General features: G+C 36.6%; 2 protein-coding genes across 4 annotated transcripts; both read left to right on the top strand.

Annotated features, from left to right (window-relative positions):
• Positions 1-331: 331 nt before the first annotated feature.
• On the top strand, positions 332-9,045 carry LOC145549816 (interferon-induced protein 44-like). Of its 3 annotated transcripts, XM_081602748.1 has the most exons (9): positions 332-539; positions 837-866; positions 1,521-1,538; positions 1,989-2,013; positions 2,490-2,685; positions 3,174-3,317; positions 3,414-3,585; positions 5,038-5,135; positions 7,125-9,045. In XM_081602748.1, the coding sequence occupies exons 2-9, from the start codon at positions 839-841 to the stop codon at positions 7,317-7,319; spliced, it is 876 nt and encodes a 291-aa protein (XP_081458874.1). In that variant the 5' UTR covers positions 332-539; positions 837-838; the 3' UTR covers positions 7,320-9,045. The 3 variants fall into 3 exon arrangements, with proteins under 3 accessions (XP_081458874.1, XP_081458873.1, XP_081458872.1); XM_081602747.1 differs by lacking the exon at positions 332-539 and having other exon boundaries at positions 765-866; XM_081602746.1 differs by lacking the exons at positions 332-539; positions 837-866; positions 1,521-1,538; positions 1,989-2,013 and having other exon boundaries at positions 2,026-2,685.
• A 3,111-nt stretch (positions 9,046-12,156) lies between these two features.
• On the top strand, positions 12,157-17,962 carry LOC145549834 (interferon-induced protein 44-like). Its single transcript, XM_081602794.1, has 6 exons — positions 12,157-12,215; positions 13,812-13,941; positions 15,578-15,739; positions 15,826-15,997; positions 16,150-16,250; positions 17,780-17,962. Exons 1-6 carry the CDS (start codon positions 12,157-12,159, stop codon positions 17,960-17,962), a joined length of 807 nt encoding a protein of 268 aa, XP_081458920.1.
• Positions 17,963-18,394: the final 432 nt, after the last annotated feature.

The following is an 18,394-nucleotide window of genomic DNA, read 5'->3' as shown; positions in this document are numbered from 1 at the left end:
TAAATAATGACACTTTTAATGCAAAGTTGCTCTGAAAGTTTCATTAAAAGTCCATTAAAAGTGCCAAGTTTGCATGATTTTGTAAATTATGATAATTTAATGCAAAGTTGGCATTTTTAATGGACTTCCAATGCAACTTTTAGAGCAACTTTGCATTAAAAGTGTCATTATTTACCGAATTACACTTCATGACAACAGTCATAGACATTCATAAAGACTTTTTCATGTTCATGGCAGATGTTATAAATAACACAGTGTCATGTCAGTCTTATGCACAACCCTTCAAATAAAGTGTTATCTTTTTAGGACAATTAAAACGACGTGATGTTTCTATTATGGTGTATAATTTGTTTTCACCTAATGACTAATAATACACTATCATATATTAATGTGAAAAATGTTGGTTAAAAAGGCATTTTACAGTCTAGACTAACTGGTTTAAAACCAAAAGTGAAACAGAATTAAGTAGGATGATTTGTGGAAAACCCTCTCACTATAATTTGGAGGTTGTCTGCTTTGGATCTCACATTTCTGTTCAGGTAACAAAAGTTTGGAATATGTGTTACATTTTTAATGTCAAATTTAAATTATTTTGTACCTGACTGAAACTGAAAATATAGTTGTGTTAAATAAGAGTTTTTTTTCTTTATTTGGTCAAAGTATTTTTTTCTCTTTCATGTTTATGTCAAGCATTTTGAATTATTAAAACGTTTTGTAGAAATTTGTTCAAAGCTATAAAGTAATTTTTCATTTACAAGTCATATTTAAAGAAATATCAAGTCATATTTTACTGTAAAATAAACTTTACTTTAGAGCTGGTATGCTTTATTTTCCAGGCATGGGGATATCTCATTCTAAATCCTCAGGTAAATCGTTACATATTGTATATTTTCTAACCTTTTTTTGCTCTGTTGACTGGGTGTGTACCATAATGCACTATTAAGAGTTTAATCCTTAATTATTGAATTATTTATACTTACAAACAGAAGGTGTAAAAAGTTAATTTTGGGGGGAGAAATTGGCTCAAATGGATATGGATATGGTTTGATTTAAGCAATATCCTGGAGGATCCCTCCCAGCAGATAAAACAAAGCACTTTTATATGACAACATAGTCAACAAGACAGCTATTTAACGTTTTAAAACGAGCTTCGGACAGGTTTATAAGCAATTTATAAAATCATGGCAACCTCAAGACTACCCTCATAATCAAGACAAAAACACTCAATTCCTGTTTCTTCAGACTGGAGGAACTTTGTCGACACACATTAACTTTTTTTAAGCTGCATGTTTGACCTGCTTGAATTGTCATTTGGTGATGAAATAAGATTTTAAAAATTATCTCTCCTTCTCGCTTGCTTTAAAGATATACATTTTTAAAAATCATTGTTAATTTACAAGTGCCATTTAAGGTCAACTGGGCACCTGTATGCCGTTACATGACAAACTAACTGATATCACCACCTAGTGGCAAATGAGGGATATTGAAGCTTATTAAATATGATATTTATTTTCCCACAGAAGCAGGTGATAAGCAAGGTAAGAAAAAGTATTTGTTTGTCACTAATTTAGATGCTGATTTACTTAAAATATTATGATTCTGAATAATCTTCAAGATATTTATGTTTATTTTGTTTACAGTAATATGATCAGTATCCCAAAAATGAAGGTGTTGTTGGATTTTGCTATTTTTGTAATGAGTATTGCCCCAAATAAAAAACTGGCAATAAAATTATTCTGAAGCTACAATAAAAAGAATAATAAGTTTGAGGCTCTGATCTTTTGTGATATTGTTAAATGCTTCATTTGGACATATTTGCTCAAATATTGTCAAATAAAAGGATTCTTCCATCTCACTGTACTTTATCTTACTTTTATATTTATTTGCAACATATGCTATTTTAAACTTTGCTGAAAGAGCAAGTTTTCATTTTTAAATATTTATGCAGTTTAACCTTTGTTTATCTTAACCTTTGTGATTAATTTCAGTTCACATTGAATCCTGGAGGACAATGTAAGTGTGATTTCTTAAAATACATTTTAAATAAAAATGTATCTAGCAGCCATGTAAAGGTAAGTTTCTGGTTTGATAGTGTCTTTTAATCATAATCACATTAGTCGCTAATTCTTGCCAAAGATGAGACTAACAAATTATTTTTGCTGTACATATGAATATGTCTGTTTTGTGGTACTTTACTACACATAAAAATCTTTCAAATAAAAGCATCTTTAAAGCAAATTGAATATTAAAGTCTGCATTTTGTCATTTACCCTCTGTGTTTACTTTTGTGATCTGTTAGCCACCAGTTCAGAGTGTACCCTAGTTTTTGTAGTTAAATGCACGCTCCCCTTCTTGACCCTGGAAGAACTAAATGGGTACAAAAGATGAATGACTCGGGATATTATTTCCCCATTTCTTGGAAATCTGTGTTCCAAAGATAAATTAACATTGAAAGCTATAAAGCTGTTTGTGTTTCATTCTATGATTAGTAACAGTGAGGATGACCTGAGGTTTCTCAATGAGTACAAACCCGGGCCTGAAGATCAGAAACTCAGGATTCTCCTTTATGGACCAACTGGAGCTGGAAAGTCCAGTTTCATCAACTCTGTCCAAACCGTCCTGCGTGGCAGACCTTACTCTCAGGCTTTGGTTGATCACACTGAGGGTGATTCTTTTACCAAAGAGGTAACTTTGCCTTTTATTTCAATATAAGTTTGATGTTAAACTTCTCCTTTCTGAGATGTAATTAAAACTAATTTAGGTATATGTGCAATGCCTATATATAACTATAAAGAACCTGCAGTGAAATTTGGACAGAACGTACACTTTAAAGATTTTTAGTTTGAAGTTTTATCCACGGAAGTCACATCTTTTATTTAAAAAATAATGGGTATGATGACCAAGTAATTGTGTACTATGGAAGAAGCAAAGATGACACGGGGCAAACATTTAAAAACATGTTGAGCAAAATAAGTTTAGTTGGAGTACTTGGTTAACAACGAATGTTCTTGATAAATCTGTTCCTGTTGTGTTTTGTTGAGTTGTAAACATAATCCTTGCCTGGCTCAGTTTTCATCCAAGTACAACAGTTTTTAGGACAAGGCAGTTATGTTTCTTTTCCTTTTTGAAGAACTAATTTATTTAATCTTTACATTTCTTTTTGTGCGATTCAGTACATAACCCATCAAATCGAAAAGGATGATGACTCGTTTTATCCTTTTATCTTAAATGACATGATGGGCCTGAGCAAACACAAAGGTGTCCTGGTAGAAGACGTAGAACTGGCATTAAAGGGTCATGTCAAGGAAGGGTACAAGGTAAACTAGATATCTGGATTATCTTTTTGAAAATGTGATTTTAGATCTGCATTTTTATTTACACATACAACTAATTTGAATGTGTCTTTTTTTCAGTTCAATCCTGAGACTCCGTTATCTGAAGATAATCAGTTCTACAACGCCCGTCCAACTCCCAATGACAAAGTGCACATCCTGGTGTGTGTCATTCCGGCTGACAATTTAAATTTAATCGATCCTGAAGTTGTTAACAAAATCCGGATGATCAGAATCAAAGCCAGTGCGCTGAGTAAGTGTAAAAATGTCTTAATTTATTGTTGGGTTAACTTTTGAAAGGTCCAGTAATTCGGACAATTCCTGCTACATAATGTTGGTAGTTTTCAGAGATCTCCTTCCCAAAATGATCTGCACAAACTGCAACCTTCTTTGGCAACACTGCATGGACATCCATCCATCCATCCATTTTCTTGCACCCTTTGTCCCTCAGTGGGGTCAGGAGGTGCTGGTGCCCATCTCCAGCCAACGTTTCGGGCGAGAGGCGGGGTACACCCTGGACAGGTCGCCAGTCTGTCGCAGGGCAACACAGAGACACACAGGACACACAACCATGCACACACACACACTCACACCTAGGGGCAATTTGGAGAGGCCAATTAACCTGACAGTCATGTTTTTGGACTGTGGGAGGAAACCGGAGTACCTGGAGAAAACCCATGCATGCACAGGGAGAGCATGCAAACTCCATGCAGAAAGACCCCAGGCTGGGAATCGAACCCAGAACCTTCTTGCTGCAAGGCAACAGCTCTACCAACTGCGCCACTGTGCAGCCCCACTGCATGGACATTGCAAGCATAAATTAAATGAAGCCACGTAGCTCTGTTCTATGTGACTGGGAGAAAATGCATTGACGCATGCTTTGCATTGCAGTCGACAGCAAAATATGTTCCTTTTCTAGCAGCCATTGTGCAGTGGTGGCTTATCGTCTTGAATGAAGGGGGTGGACCTCCACCTGGGTTGCCAGGTGAGGAGCTGGATTGGCTCAGGGTTACAAATTGTGACACAACAATTTAAAGGTTTTTGAAGTGGGCTGATTTGCAGACACCAGCAGAACAGTTTCCCAAAAAACCAAATGGGTTATGTTTTGTTTTTTTGCCTTTGTGCTCTTTCTAGAAGCAGGAAATTCCCGTGTGGTAGTACAGAAACATGCAAAATGAGAATTTTGCATAATAGTGGACCTTTAAACTGTTATTGACCGCCAGTCAGGATGAAAATAATTTTCCTTCCAGGTATCTTATAATTACTGTAACATAAATGACAACGTAATTTATAAACTTTTGCCCTTCATAGACATTTACCATGTTGATAGATTTCTCTGTAATTAATTTTTCATATCATGACTTTAAAGTAAGGTAGACTTTATAAAAACAATGTCGTTTTTGTACAGCACACTTTACTTTACTAAAGCAATGCAATAGTCAGTCCCATTCACTATCAGATGCTGCTGGAACAGTTGAAATAAAAGCATTTTGGTTTCACTGCTACTTAGCAACTAGGACTGCAATCCTGGTGAGAATTACAGGGGTTATGAGAGAGAGGCTCTGGTCTTCAAGTACTGGAGTGAAGGACCATTGATAGTTTATTGTTGTTCCCCTTCCTAATTATTTCCTTTTGATTTTGTCCTATCATGATTTACTTCAGAAATGCAACCATCATTAATGTATTTTTACTGTTATCCTGGCAGATATTCCACAGGTGACCATTCTCACCAAAATTGATGACCTTCCTCTTGAGATGCATCCGGAAATAAATGTCTATACGATTAAAGGAGTGAAAGAAAAGGTTTGTTCGCTTAGTAATTTCACAAGTATCTAGTAAACCATTGAATATCCATTAAGAATAGTTTACTACTGAATAAAAAAAACCTTTGTGAGAAGTGTGAAAATATATAACTGGAACTTGTTTGGTAAACTGCAACATTTAATGGATGAAATTCTCTGCATGTGGGAAAGATTTTCCATCTGTGAGTTTTTTTTGCAGATGAAGATATTTATAGTTTTGTTGACCAGATAAATAGAATCTAACATGGCAGAAAATATGTGCCTGTTCTTAAAAAAAAGTTTTAAGATGGTGCTTTTTTATAATAAATAAATAAAGAGAAGTATTGATGTAAAAATGTAACAAAAAGTATTCCAAATATAGTTATACATTTTAGTACAAATGAAGTGAAGGTTGCTTACTTAAAAAAAACTTTACTGTTTCTTTCAATGCATGCTGCTTGTCCTGACAATTATATCGTGTTTCAACACGAGACAAATTGGAGATAAATCAATTTATCTCCAATTTAAACAAAATAGATTGTTCAAATCTATTTTGAACAAATGGATAACGGTGACATCTCAGAATACTCTGAAATTGTTTGTTTTTTATCTAGACCTGGCATAAAACATCCTAGATATACAATAAAAGCTAAATAATGTAATTAGATTTATACTTTTATTAAAGATTTACAATTCAAGCACCACTTGTAGTAAATTAGGATTATTATATAATTAATCCATTTAGATTCTATTTGTAGATCATCTTTATCATATCTGCAAAAAGTCTTCCAACTGGTACTGATCACTATTTTTTTTATGGTATTTACCTTTATACCTCGGTTAAAAATGGCCTGTATTTCTTTTCATTGCCAGTAAAATGTCTTTTTAGTCATGTGAATGCTGCCACTGAACATCGTCCGGCCCTGCTCAAAAATAAAAAGCATACTAAACACAAATCACGTTTGACATTTTGCAGTTATGTTGAAACACTTTATGCTGATCCTGTGTGACTGCTGAGCAGTAAAGGTCCACCTGGTTGTTGAACTCTAAGCTGTGGTTTGATGAAACAATCGTTTCCGGTGAGAGTTGGACTCCGCCAAGGCTGCCCTTTGTCACCGATTCTGTTCATTACTTTTATGGACAGAATTTCTAGGCGCAGCCGAGGTGTTGAGGGGATCCGTTTTGGTGGCCTTAGGATCGCATCTCTGCTTTTTGCGGATGATGTGGTCCTGTTGGCTTCATCGGAACGTGATGAACGTGTGAAGCGGCCAGGATGAGGCTCAGTGCCTCCAAATCCGAGGCCATGGTCTTGAGCCGGAAAAGGGTAGAGTGCCTTCTCCGGGTCAGGGGGGTCGTCCTGCCTCAAGTGGAGGAGTTTAAGTATCTGGGGATCTTGTTCACGAATGAGGGAAGAAGGGAGCGGGAGATCGACAGGCGGATTGGGGCAGCGTCTGCCGTGAAGCGGGTGCTGTACCGGTCCGTCGTGGTGAACAGAGAGCTGAGCCAAAAAGCGAAGCTCTCGATTTACCGGTCGATCTACGTTCCCACCCTCATCTATGGTCATGAGCTTTGGGTCATGACCGAAAGAACGAGATCACGGGTACAAGCGGCCGAAATGGGCTTCCTCCGCAGGGTGGCTGGGCTCTCCCTTAGAGAGAGAAGCTCGGTCATGAGGGAGGGACTCAGAGTAGAGCCGCTGCTCCTCCACGTCGAGAGGAGCCAGTTGAGGCTCGGGCATCTGGTCAGGATGCCTCCTGGACGCCTCCCTGGTGAGGAGTTCAGGTCCCACCGGGAGGAGGCCTCGGGGAAGACCCAGGACACGCTGGAGGGATTACGTCTCTCGGCTGGCCTGGGAACGCCTTGGGATTCCCCCGGAGGAGCTGGAAGAAGTGGCTGGGGAGAGGGAAGTCTGGGCCTCCCCTCTGAAGCTGCTGCCCCCGCGACCCGACCCCGGATAAGCGGAAGAAAATGGATGGATGGATGGATGATGTGATTTTGTTTTCTTTCTCAGATGAAGGCAGCGCAGGCGAACATGGGCTTCCCACTGAACTGCATGTTCCCTGTGAAGAACTATCACGAAGAAATCAACATGAACAGAGATGTTGATGCTCTGATTCTGAGCGCCATGAGACACATCATCCAGTATGGGGACGATTTCATAAAATTCAATCAAAATCGTTCTGAACCTAAAATTGATTCGTTATGAAGATTTAAATCAATTATGTGTGACTGAATTCTGATGGATAACAGTCTTATTTTTGAAATGTTGCATTATGCTTATTTTAGGTCCTTTACAGATTAGAGTCGTTTGCTGTAAAAAAAAAAAAAACTTTTGAAAAAATATTAGATATAGTGGTATAGTGTTGGGGTTTTTTTAATAATCAATTATCAGTGTCTCACGCTGAAAAATAATCTGACATTTTATCACCATGTATCTCATGTAAAGTGTGAAATTAAGATAAATCTGTTGTAACCTTCTATTTATTGTGATTATTGCTTTTATCCATCAGGCTGAGTTTGTCGACACAAATATTGCATTTTGAGTAACATTTTTATGTAATCTGTACACAGAAAAAATAAAATCTGAGCCAGCTAAAGAACCAGCCTGCTGTCAGGAAACACACAGACCTACTGCTGTCTGCTACAGCAAAACGCAGAGAAATCTTATTGTGGGTTTTCCAATGAACTGCATCTTTCTGGTGAAGAACTGCCATGAGGAAATTTACTTGAAAGATAAGATAGAAAAAAATCCTATGATGAGTTACTGGACTGATGCTGATGAGGAACATTTTAAAAAATGACAGGTAATTTTGGGTTTATTGGGAAAATAAACAGCTTATCTACCTTTCTGCTCAGTATGACTTGTATGGCCTTCTCAGGTAAACCTTCCTTATTTATGTCTGTTATTTACCTTACGCTCTTTCCAAGTTCCTCTGCTTCCAGTTTTCTGCAACCAAGTATTTTATAAATACACAAAGCCTTGCATGACGTGTATAAATATATGCACAATCATAGAACTTGCAATCCTAGTCATGGATTATGCGGATGATACACAGCTCTACATCATGATGTCACCAGGTGACCTTTGACCCCATCCAATAGATGCTTAGAACAGATCAATGTGGGGATGTGCCAAAACTTTCTCCAGCTGAACAGAAACAAAACTGAAGTTATTATCTTTGGACCTAAAGAGGAGCGAACCAGAATCAATGCACAGCTTCAGTTATTACAACTAAAACCAGCGATCAGCCCGAAACCTGGGAGTAGTGATGACCTCTGACCTGAACCTTCAGAGCCACATTAAGACAGTCACAAAGTCGGCCTTCTATCACCTGAAGAACATCTCTAGGATTAGAGGACTGATGTCTCAGCGCAATCTAGACAAACTCATCCATGAGTTTATCTTTAGCCGCATTGATTAGTGCAACAGCGTCTTCACAGGTCTGACTAATAAATCAATCAAACAGCTGCAGCTGATCCAGAAGCTGCTGCTGCTGTTCTGACTAAAACCAGGAAGGTAGAGACATAACACCAGGTTTAAAGTCCCTCCTCTGGCTCCCTGTAGCTCAGAGAATAGACTTTAAAATACTGATGTTAGTTTATAAATCACTGAACGGTTTAGCACCACAATACATTAAAGATCTGTTGTTGCTGTACCAACCGTCTAGACCCCTCAGGTTCTGGTTCTGGTTCTGCTCTGCATCCCCAGAACCAGAACCAGACGAGGAGAAGCAGCATTCAGTTTCTATGCACCACAGATTTGGAACAAACTTCCAGAAAACTGTAAAACAGCTGAAACACTGAGAGCCTTTAAATCTCAACTTAAAACCCACCTGTTTAGAGTTGCTTATGGCTAAATTAGGGTTTTAATGTATAAAGTTTGAGAATCCTTGTATGATGTCGCTATTTTGATGTCTTTTTTACCTTTTCAATCTTTTTCTTTAGAGGTTTGAGAATCCTTGTTAAACAGAGTTTTAACTAAAACTCTTTTAAAGATCTCTAATGTTTTAAATTTCTTTTTATTTCTCTCTCACTGTTTCTTTTTTAAAATCTCTTTCTCTTTCTCAATGTTTATTCACTGTCACCTGCTGTTTTTATTTTAATTATGTGAAGCACTTTGAAATGCCTGGCTGCTGAAATGTGCAATACAAATAAAATTTGATTGATTGATGCTTTTATCTTGTTAATACTTGACCATTTATGTATTTATTGTGATTACCCAAAAATTGTGCTGAGTTATAGTTTAGTGTTTAGTCTTTCTTCCTCTGATCAGAGACATTTAGACAGATGTGCAGTTGGAGATGGACTACAAACTTGCTACACGGAAGGCCTTCAGGAAGATGTTTTTATTGCAAAACAATAAAGTTTACTGTTTACAGTCATCGTATAATTCAGCAATATTTTAATAAAGGTCAGCTGAACTGAAAGATGAAGGCATTGTGTGGGTAAATTATGCTTCAGGGAATCCAATCATAAAACTTCTTTAACCTCAGATAAAGGGGATGTTATAAAAGAGCCTTAATTTCAATAGGTACCACTACTATTACCACTTTAGAAAAGCAGCTGTAAATGTGCACTTTTCAAGTTTTATTTAATTTGCCAAAAAGTGATTTGATACCGTTTTGTAGGACAAGTTGTGGAAGACCATCTTCCAACCAGCTAGTTACTCAATTCTTATCCCAGCATGTACAGAACAGTGGCTCAGATGCCAAAATTTGCTAACTTTGGTCGAAAAGGTGGGGAGGGGTGGACCAACAAGGACTGAGTCTTCATTGGTTGAGCTCTTTGAACTTCAAGCTAATCAACCACTGGGCCAATGACATTAATTAAAATGATGTATAACATACTTTTTTGGTTTAATTATGACGGGGCCCCAAAATGTGCACTGGATCACCAGATGGCCAAATCTAAATAAATACCAGAATATGAACCCAGAAAAAAATTGGGATAAATTGAAGACATAATCAGAATAATGTTTGCTATAATGTATGCTCAACATCTTAAACAAGATTTAACTTGGGCTAAAAGCCAAAGTAAAATAAGACCAAAGTTTAGGAAGGTGAGATGTTGGAGGGGGAAATAAAACATTAAATAAAGTAGAACAAGTTCATAAACATCATAAACATAGTTAATTGTTTCCAGCAGTTGGACTGTTCAAATCTCAGTTGTTAGGAGACACCCAAAGTTTGCAGTAAACTGGATCATAAATAAGTGTTTCCTGGCAGAAAGTACCTGACTTCCTCAGATCCGAGAATTACAGTCAGTAAAACACAGAAAGCTCTGTCAAAGATGTTAAAGATTTACTAATAAAAAAAATCAGTCAGCTGATCATTTTTAATTCCGTACATTTTTCTACATGGATCTGTGACTCAGCTGGTATTCTATCCAACATTCCAATCCAATGTATATATGAAGCACGTTTAAAAACAGCTGTTGTTCTACTTCAAGTTGGGCTATTCGGAATCTCTTGTGTTCAACCTCCAACAACAGTAGCTCTATGTTGCTCATGCGTCAAACCAGGTGGTAAAATAGGCTTACATGCACTAAGTTCATTAATTGGTCACTGCAAAACCTCCTTTTCAGACAAGTATGCGACCAAAATAACCCTTCACATCCTCTTTAAAATGACAGCAATCAATTTCTATACCATAGTGCTGATCTATTTCAAATATCCAAAAACACCTCAGACAATCAAAAAAATTCAGAAAGAAAATTAATTTCTTCTCCTGACAAAACACCCCAAAAATAATCAGTTATGATAAAGCGTACCCTGCTAGCATACCTTCACATCCAAATTTACCTAACAAGCAGCTGATCCCTATTCTTCACGCCTCTTGGTGGCAAAGACAGGGAGACACAGACTTCAACAACAATTTATTGAGCACAAACAGATAATAAAAACAAAACAAAAAACCCCCGAAGCAAATAAGGAGACGGCCCTGTGGCCGATGGCATTGCCGAAAGCAGGTGGACTGAGCATGTGCTCCTGCAAAGAAACGAAAAAAACAAATTTAAGTCAGGTTGAGCAGGCAAATCAGGCAAGAGTCAGCCTGAGAAGCAGATTAAATTATTTCAACAAAATGAAACTTTCATACTGGATCATTTGTTATTCGCCTAGTCTGTCTCAGCGTATTTGCTTGGTTTCAGTTTTGCTTGTTTTATAGATGTTGTTTTCTCCAGTTTGGTAACCCCCCAGGTTAAAGTCCTTGAGTTAGTCCCATAATTTTATTCTTGCCTATCAGCTTTTAGATTACTATATTGCATGTACTTTAGCTCAGGGCGTTGCATTGTTGTTCAGTTACAATTCCAGGAGATCTCAAGTAAGAAGGTAAGGTTCAGATTTTATTTGAAATATAATAGATATTATAATACAAGCTAATAATTACTGCAGTTGTTCATATCTAAATTTGCTTTTCATCAGCATAATATTAATAATTGGTACATTTGTCAAGTTGTAATGTTTTTTTGTACCAAATGGTATACATATCAGCAATGAGTCAAGGTCCATTTGTTAATTTGTCAAGCCGTATGCCATAGTGCATTTACATTACATAACTACCATTGCCGGAATAACAAAAGATAGCATGCATGATAAAATATTCTTTTCAGTTTAACAAAGTGTGGGGATTTGAGTTTTCTGTGTTTTATTGAGAAACAAAACATCTGTTACTCGTAATCTCGTCTCCCCAGGTCAGTTGATGTGTGTAAAAGTGAAACCACAAAGACAACAGTCAATGTTCAATTTCACAATCAACCAGAATTTAATTCGACACAATCAAGTGCATAAAATTACACCAACAGCTCAACATAATCATCAGAAACAAAAGCCACAAAGAAGAAATTAACTACCTGAGAACAAATGCAAAATATGAATTTGAGCCTTCGGAGACCACTGAGTGGCAGTTAAGACAGTTCCACCTCAATGACCTGACTGGCTGTTTTAGCTCAATTACAGTACTTGTATATCAAGGCGTGTTTTTTGTGTTCTAACAGTTTAGAGGTGGTTTCAAACAGCTGCCAACAGGCTGTATGCAGCTAGAGACATGAAGGTGTCACCAAGGCCACGGGATGAATCTATCCACTGTCTAGTCAGGGGTCCAAGGTGGGTCCTCAAAGGCCGGCATCCTGCATGTTTTAGTTCTCTCCCTGGTGGTAGTAACAACCTTTTCAGCTCGTCAGTGTTCCTCTTAGCCCTTCTAACGAGTCATCATTTGATCGAGGTGTCCTAAACCAGGGAGAGAACTAAAACATGCAGGATGCCGGGCCTTGAGGACCCACCTTGGACCCCTGACTCAGGGCATCAAACAGCAGATTTTGATTATAAAAATTAGCACACATTTCATATAATATCTTCAATCTCTTATACAACAGACATGAGCAGTTTCAATACCAAAACATCTGTTGCACTCAATATTTTCTAATTAGTGTTCTACTTCTTTGGTTATAATGAACTAAAACATTCAGGTGAATATATGACATACACTTTTTAAGACTTTGATCTAATATAAAAGAAACTACTGATTAGACTAATTTTAATCAAATCACACTCATTATATCTAAGAAAAATGTTCTAGTGATTAAGTTATATATTGATTAAACTAAGTCTAAATCTAACCTAAATTGAGGCCTACTCAAAACAATCATGATCAATCTAATATTTCAACATGTGCTAAAGTTTAAACATCATTGAAACTAGCATAATTAAACTAATATTTCCAACTGTTCATTTTGGTTTCTGTGTCAGTTGAGTCTCAGTGTTGTCCTGTCTACCCCTTGATTGATCCCAGCTGTGTCTCATTCCCCTGATTACTCTGTGTATTTAAATCCACATGTGTCAGCTTTGTAAGTTAACTTTGGAGGTAAAAATCATTCAATGATTATCTTAACAAATCTGTACCCTTTAAAGTAATCAACTGCATTGAAGTTTCATTCATACACCCAGATAGAATTGCTTCTGCCATAATTCTGTGCAAACATAGGGCCACCATGGAAACCACAGACAAAACCTTGTGGGATCCATATTGTTTGCCCTCAGTTATCCCTTATGAGACCCTACCAGGTATACCAGCTGGGAAGTGGACTCTGTTTAGTCTGAGTGAAACAGAGTCCACTTCTGAAGGCGATTAGTTGTACTCAAAGAAGAGGGATCTGAATACTTTTGCAAACCGTACTTTTTATTTTCTTTTTATTCATGAATTGTTTTTTTTTTACTTTTTATTTAAATATTGTTTGCACTTCACAATTTTATATCACTTTGTGTTGGTCTTGATGATAAAATTCCAATGAAATATATTTATACTTTTTTGGTTATAATATGAGAATATGGAAAAGTTTAAGAGTCATGAATAATTTTGCAATCTGTCATTACAGTAAAAAACTGTTTTGATGCTTACCGTTTTATTTTTTTAGACATGGGTGGAGAAAACTCAAAACATGTCCCACGTGAGTCTTACTACAATTTAATGCATTCAAAAGCCTCTTCTCATTATTGATTGGGAATACTTTTAATATGCCGCAGGTCTTTTTAACTCCCATTTGCCATGGAGGACAATAAACTGGAAGTAAGTATGTTTCTGCATAATTCAGTTTCAACTCATTTAAAAATAAATGATTTGATAATTTCCTTTTAATACTTGTTTGATAATTTTTGTTTTGATTAAATTATAGTTTTGTGTTTACTCCTCCTTTCTCTGATCAGAGACAAACGGGCTGATTTGAAGTTTGTAAAGGACTACAAACCTCAGTTTGATGGTGACCGCCTTAGGATTCTTCTTTACGGGCCTGTTGGAGCTGGGAAGTCCAGTTTCATCAACTCTGTCCAAACTGTTGTACATGGAAGGTTGTACAGACAGGCTTTGGCAAGTAATACTTCTCGGAGCTGTTTCACTAAAGAGGTAGGAAGATATACAGTATATTCATATCACTATGTGGTAAATGTTTTTTGCTTGACTTCTGCAATAGAATTATAATGTTGCTGAATACAAGTGATGCTTTACTGACATCTTCTCAATGCCTTCAGGACCTTTATTATTTTCTCTACTATTTTTTAACCAATGTTTATCTGTGTCCAGTATTCTGAAATGCATCATAAATCAAGACAATGAAGATTACAATTGTGAACATAAATAATCCCAACATGATCAGATAAAAAAAGATGTTTTTCCCATAAACATTTCCAGATAGAAGCAAACATTATATTCAAGTATTTCCTTTAAGCAGACCCAGAGTCTACTGCAAGATTTTGGCATACAGCTCATGAAAACCCAAAATCCCCGTCTCAAAAAAATTTGCATATCATGAAAAGGTTCTCAGTTAACCTAATCATCTGAATCAACGAAGTAACTCTGCAAAAGACGGTGCTTGAATGTGGTGGCGCATGTCACCAAGGTGTTGGATCTGCTCTTTGGGTTGTGGAACGTTGTAAAGTGTGTCATTTGAAGAACGCCGTACTTGGCGTTCTTGGTACAACGGTCAGTATTTGCTCTGGATTCTAAAGGTAGGCAATGCTGACCGCCAGCTCCTCAATGTAGCCAAATGTTACTTTTAATGTTCAAGTAGTTAGTTTTGTATTAATTTGTCTTTTTCTTTTCTTTTCTTTTTTTTTTACATATGCTGTATCTGTAAATCAAAAATAACTGCGTTAATGAAACATGTTGACACGCAGTATTTGCTCTGAATTCTAAAGGCGAAGCCGCTGCGCTGTCCGAATAAACGGTCCCAACCACGATTTCAACCGCCGTGTGTGTCAGATTCCTGTCTCGTTTCCTTCCGACAGAAACCCTTAAGACACAACGCAGAGTCCAGGAGACAGCAAGGACTCATCTCACACGGACAGGGTTACATATATACATAAAATGTTAATAAATATTAACAGATAAGTGTTAATTGGATGTAAACAGCAACTGCACCACAGTCTTCTATGAAGATCTCTGTTTTGGTACAAATTACAAAAATTTAATTGCTTGGCATCACAGTGGATTATCACCTAACTCAAGGTCCTCTTCATGGGTTCCTCTGGCTGCACGGTCATCTCCCTAAACGCTCTCTCCCCCCACCCCCTGTCACCCTCCTGAACGCTAATTTTTGTTTTCATTTTATTGTATCCCCATCTGCCTGCCCAGTTTAGGTTGTTTTTGTTTTCTGCTTATTGTAACACATCCTGCACCATCTCTATCAATCCAGTTTGGGTTGTTTTGGTTTGGTTTTTGTTTCCCTTTTTTGATGGTTTGATGGTGTATGAAAACTGCTTTGGGAGGGAAGAGGAGTCCTACTATGATTGAGTCAAAATATACAGTAACTCCTCTTGTTTATTTTAAGAGGTTTTGGGTTTGTAGATTGGTACTGAAATAAAGAAAGGTTTTGTCTTTGTTGGCCTGTTATGTTTTCTTTGAAGCATTAGTATTATTCTGTATATTTTTGTCTGTGACCATCATAGTGAAACTTGATTCTCTTCGGGCTTTGCAGTATACAACCTTCAAAATCCAAAAGAATCCAGAGAATCCAGAGAGTTCAGAATCATTCTGCTCTTTTGTCTTCAGCGACATCATGGGATTGAGCAGTGAAGGAGGTGTGATGGTGAAAGACATCGCACTGGCCTTAAAAGGACATGTAAAGGAGGGTTACCGGGTGATTTCCTTCAAATGTTGTTTATAGAAATTGCATTAATGTGATTTTAGTAACCCACCATTACTTATAGATGTGTTTCATTCTAGTTCAATCCTGAGTCTGAGTTATCAAAAGGTAATTCCATGTACATTCAGAGCCCAAAACCAAATGATGAAGTCCATGTTTTGGTTTGTGTCCTTCCTGCCAACACACTGAGTTTAATAAGTGATGGAGTTGTGCAAAAGATCTGGAGCGTCAGACAAGAAGCCAGTAAACTCAGTGAGTTCAGTTTTTTTTCTCTTCCTGGTGATGGGTCCTTTATTACCTGAAACTCTCTTGCTGTAAATAATCCACCTTCTGCTTTGTTATATTAGTTGCGAAACACTTTGAAGAGCTCCTGTGACAACTCAGTAGTTTTCTGTCTTTCTCAGTGATTCCTCAAGTGGCCATTTTAACCAACATTGACCAAGCCTATCCTGCTATAAAGAAAGATATTAAGAACATCTACAAGATTCCCTATGTAAAAGAACAGGTTTGTTATTTCATTACAACACAGTGTAACAGTTACTCTTTATTCAGTAATTAGCTAAGAATTTATTGGGGTCTCCTGTGCTGGTGAAACATGATGCATTCGTTACTATATGACCATATGAGAATTGTATCATATTACTCAGCCAAAAGATGTGAAGTTAGCCTAAACCAGCAAGAGTTATTATTTTGTAATTTTAGAGTTTTACACTTGTGACTTTTTGAAACATTTTTACCACTAAGCACCAGAATTATGGGATTGGAAAAAATGTTAGTACCCTCAAATGTAAAGTGATTGTGCTACCCACTCCACAGTGCTCCAATCAGAGATTATTTCATTTTAAAGCACATCAAAACCTTAATGATCTCATTTTTTATGAACAGCATAAAACAATTTGCAATGCCATAAGAATCTTATTTTGAGGCACTAGATTAATTTATTGAGAACAATCCTCTGTTTGGGCTGAAGCACTGGTTTATCTAATCTATATAAGCACCTTTTGTTTCAAGTTCAAGGTTTTAATGCTACAGTCACAGAGAGCTAAACTTGTAGGACCTAAAAATGCCCTCTTATTTCTCAGGCTGAATGAAATATAAATGAAATGTCAGGAATGTCTCTTTTCTTCATAAATTAAGTTCAACCACAAAACTTTCAGTTCAAAAATAAAGATATGGGTGCTGTGGTGGCGCAGGGGCAAAGCACAACCCGTGTACTGAGGCCTTAGTCCTCATGCCGGTGGTCACAGGTTTGATTCCCAGCCTGGCGACATTTGCCGCATGTCTTCCCTCTCTCATAACCCTCTTTCCTGTCAAACTACTTTAAAATAAAGGCTGCTAGAGCCAACAAAATCTTAAAAATTAAAGATAAAACAATACTGTCAGAACCCTATGCAAACTTTAGAGCAACATATTCCCTGGAAACTGACACAAGATGAGAAGTTTTTATTAAGACATAATAAAAGCATAATGGCATGAAATTAGCACACGAAACCAATGCAACTTCACAATATACTGCAACTAAACATAATTAATTATAGCTTTATTACTGAAATATATGAAAATACTATTTGTACAAGGTTGCCTTCTGTGTGCATTTACCCTATAATCCTAGCTTCATTATGACGGTTGTTTATGCATTACAGCTTTCTTTTACCTTAGTAACTTAATTTACTTCTACTTGAGATAAAAATAAAAATAAAAAAATTGGGGGAAAATCCCTGACCACTGCATTTAAAGAAAATATTAACATTTAAATACATCTACGTTGTTCTTAAGATCAAGTAGCAGTCTCTACAACAAAGGGTAAAGTTGAAAACAGCAATAAGTATCAGGCAGCACTGCTTTAAAAACAACTACCGTATGCTACTGAAATTATACAAAAATATAGAAAATATTTAAAAAGAAAAAAACAGTGAAGCAAGCATCTAAAAAATTATCAAACACAAACCGTATCTAAAATGTGTTTTAAAATTATCCTCAGCTTTTAACAGGACTTTATGAAGCCATTGTGTAATTTCAAATTTTCTCCTCTAGATGGAGAAATTCAGTGCTCTGACAGGGTTTCCAATGAACTGCATCTTCCCTGTGAAGAACTATCATGATGAAATCGACATAAGTGACGAGATTGACTCACTGATTTTGAACACCATGAGACACATCATCACCTGTGGAGATGACTTTCTCACCTTCACCCGGAACCGTTTTGAATGTTCATAAAACAGATGGCTTTAAACCTATCTGACACACATTGTTTGTAGACACTCATACTAAAGTTTTGTTATTTTGCCTTTATTTTGCCAAAACAACTTTCAGTTTAAAAACATTGTCCAACAAATACAACACAGAAAAAAAATATGAATCTGTAAAAAAGTAATGTGCTATCAAAAAGATTTTCTGGAGATCTGAAGCTGTTGAAAAATTTGAAAACTTTCTGTTCTGCTGTAGATAAGATTTTTTTTACTGCAAAAAGTATAACATTGAATTAAAAAAACTGAATTACTTCCATATATTGTTTTGTCCCTATGATCAGTGGTACAACAACATAAGATGTTATTCTTATATGTATTTCTATAAAATACTGATTTTGTGTTCTCCTTTTTTCGCACTGATTACTGCAACAGTGTCTTCACTGTTGCAGACACTGAAGAC

Source organism: Poecilia reticulata, chromosome 21 (assembly GCF_904066995.2).
Source record: "Poecilia reticulata chromosome 21, P_reticulata-male-v2, whole genome shotgun sequence".
NCBI lineage: Eukaryota > Metazoa > Chordata > Actinopteri > Cyprinodontiformes > Poeciliidae > Poecilia > Poecilia reticulata.
This window is presented reverse-complemented; position numbering and strand designations above follow the sequence as displayed.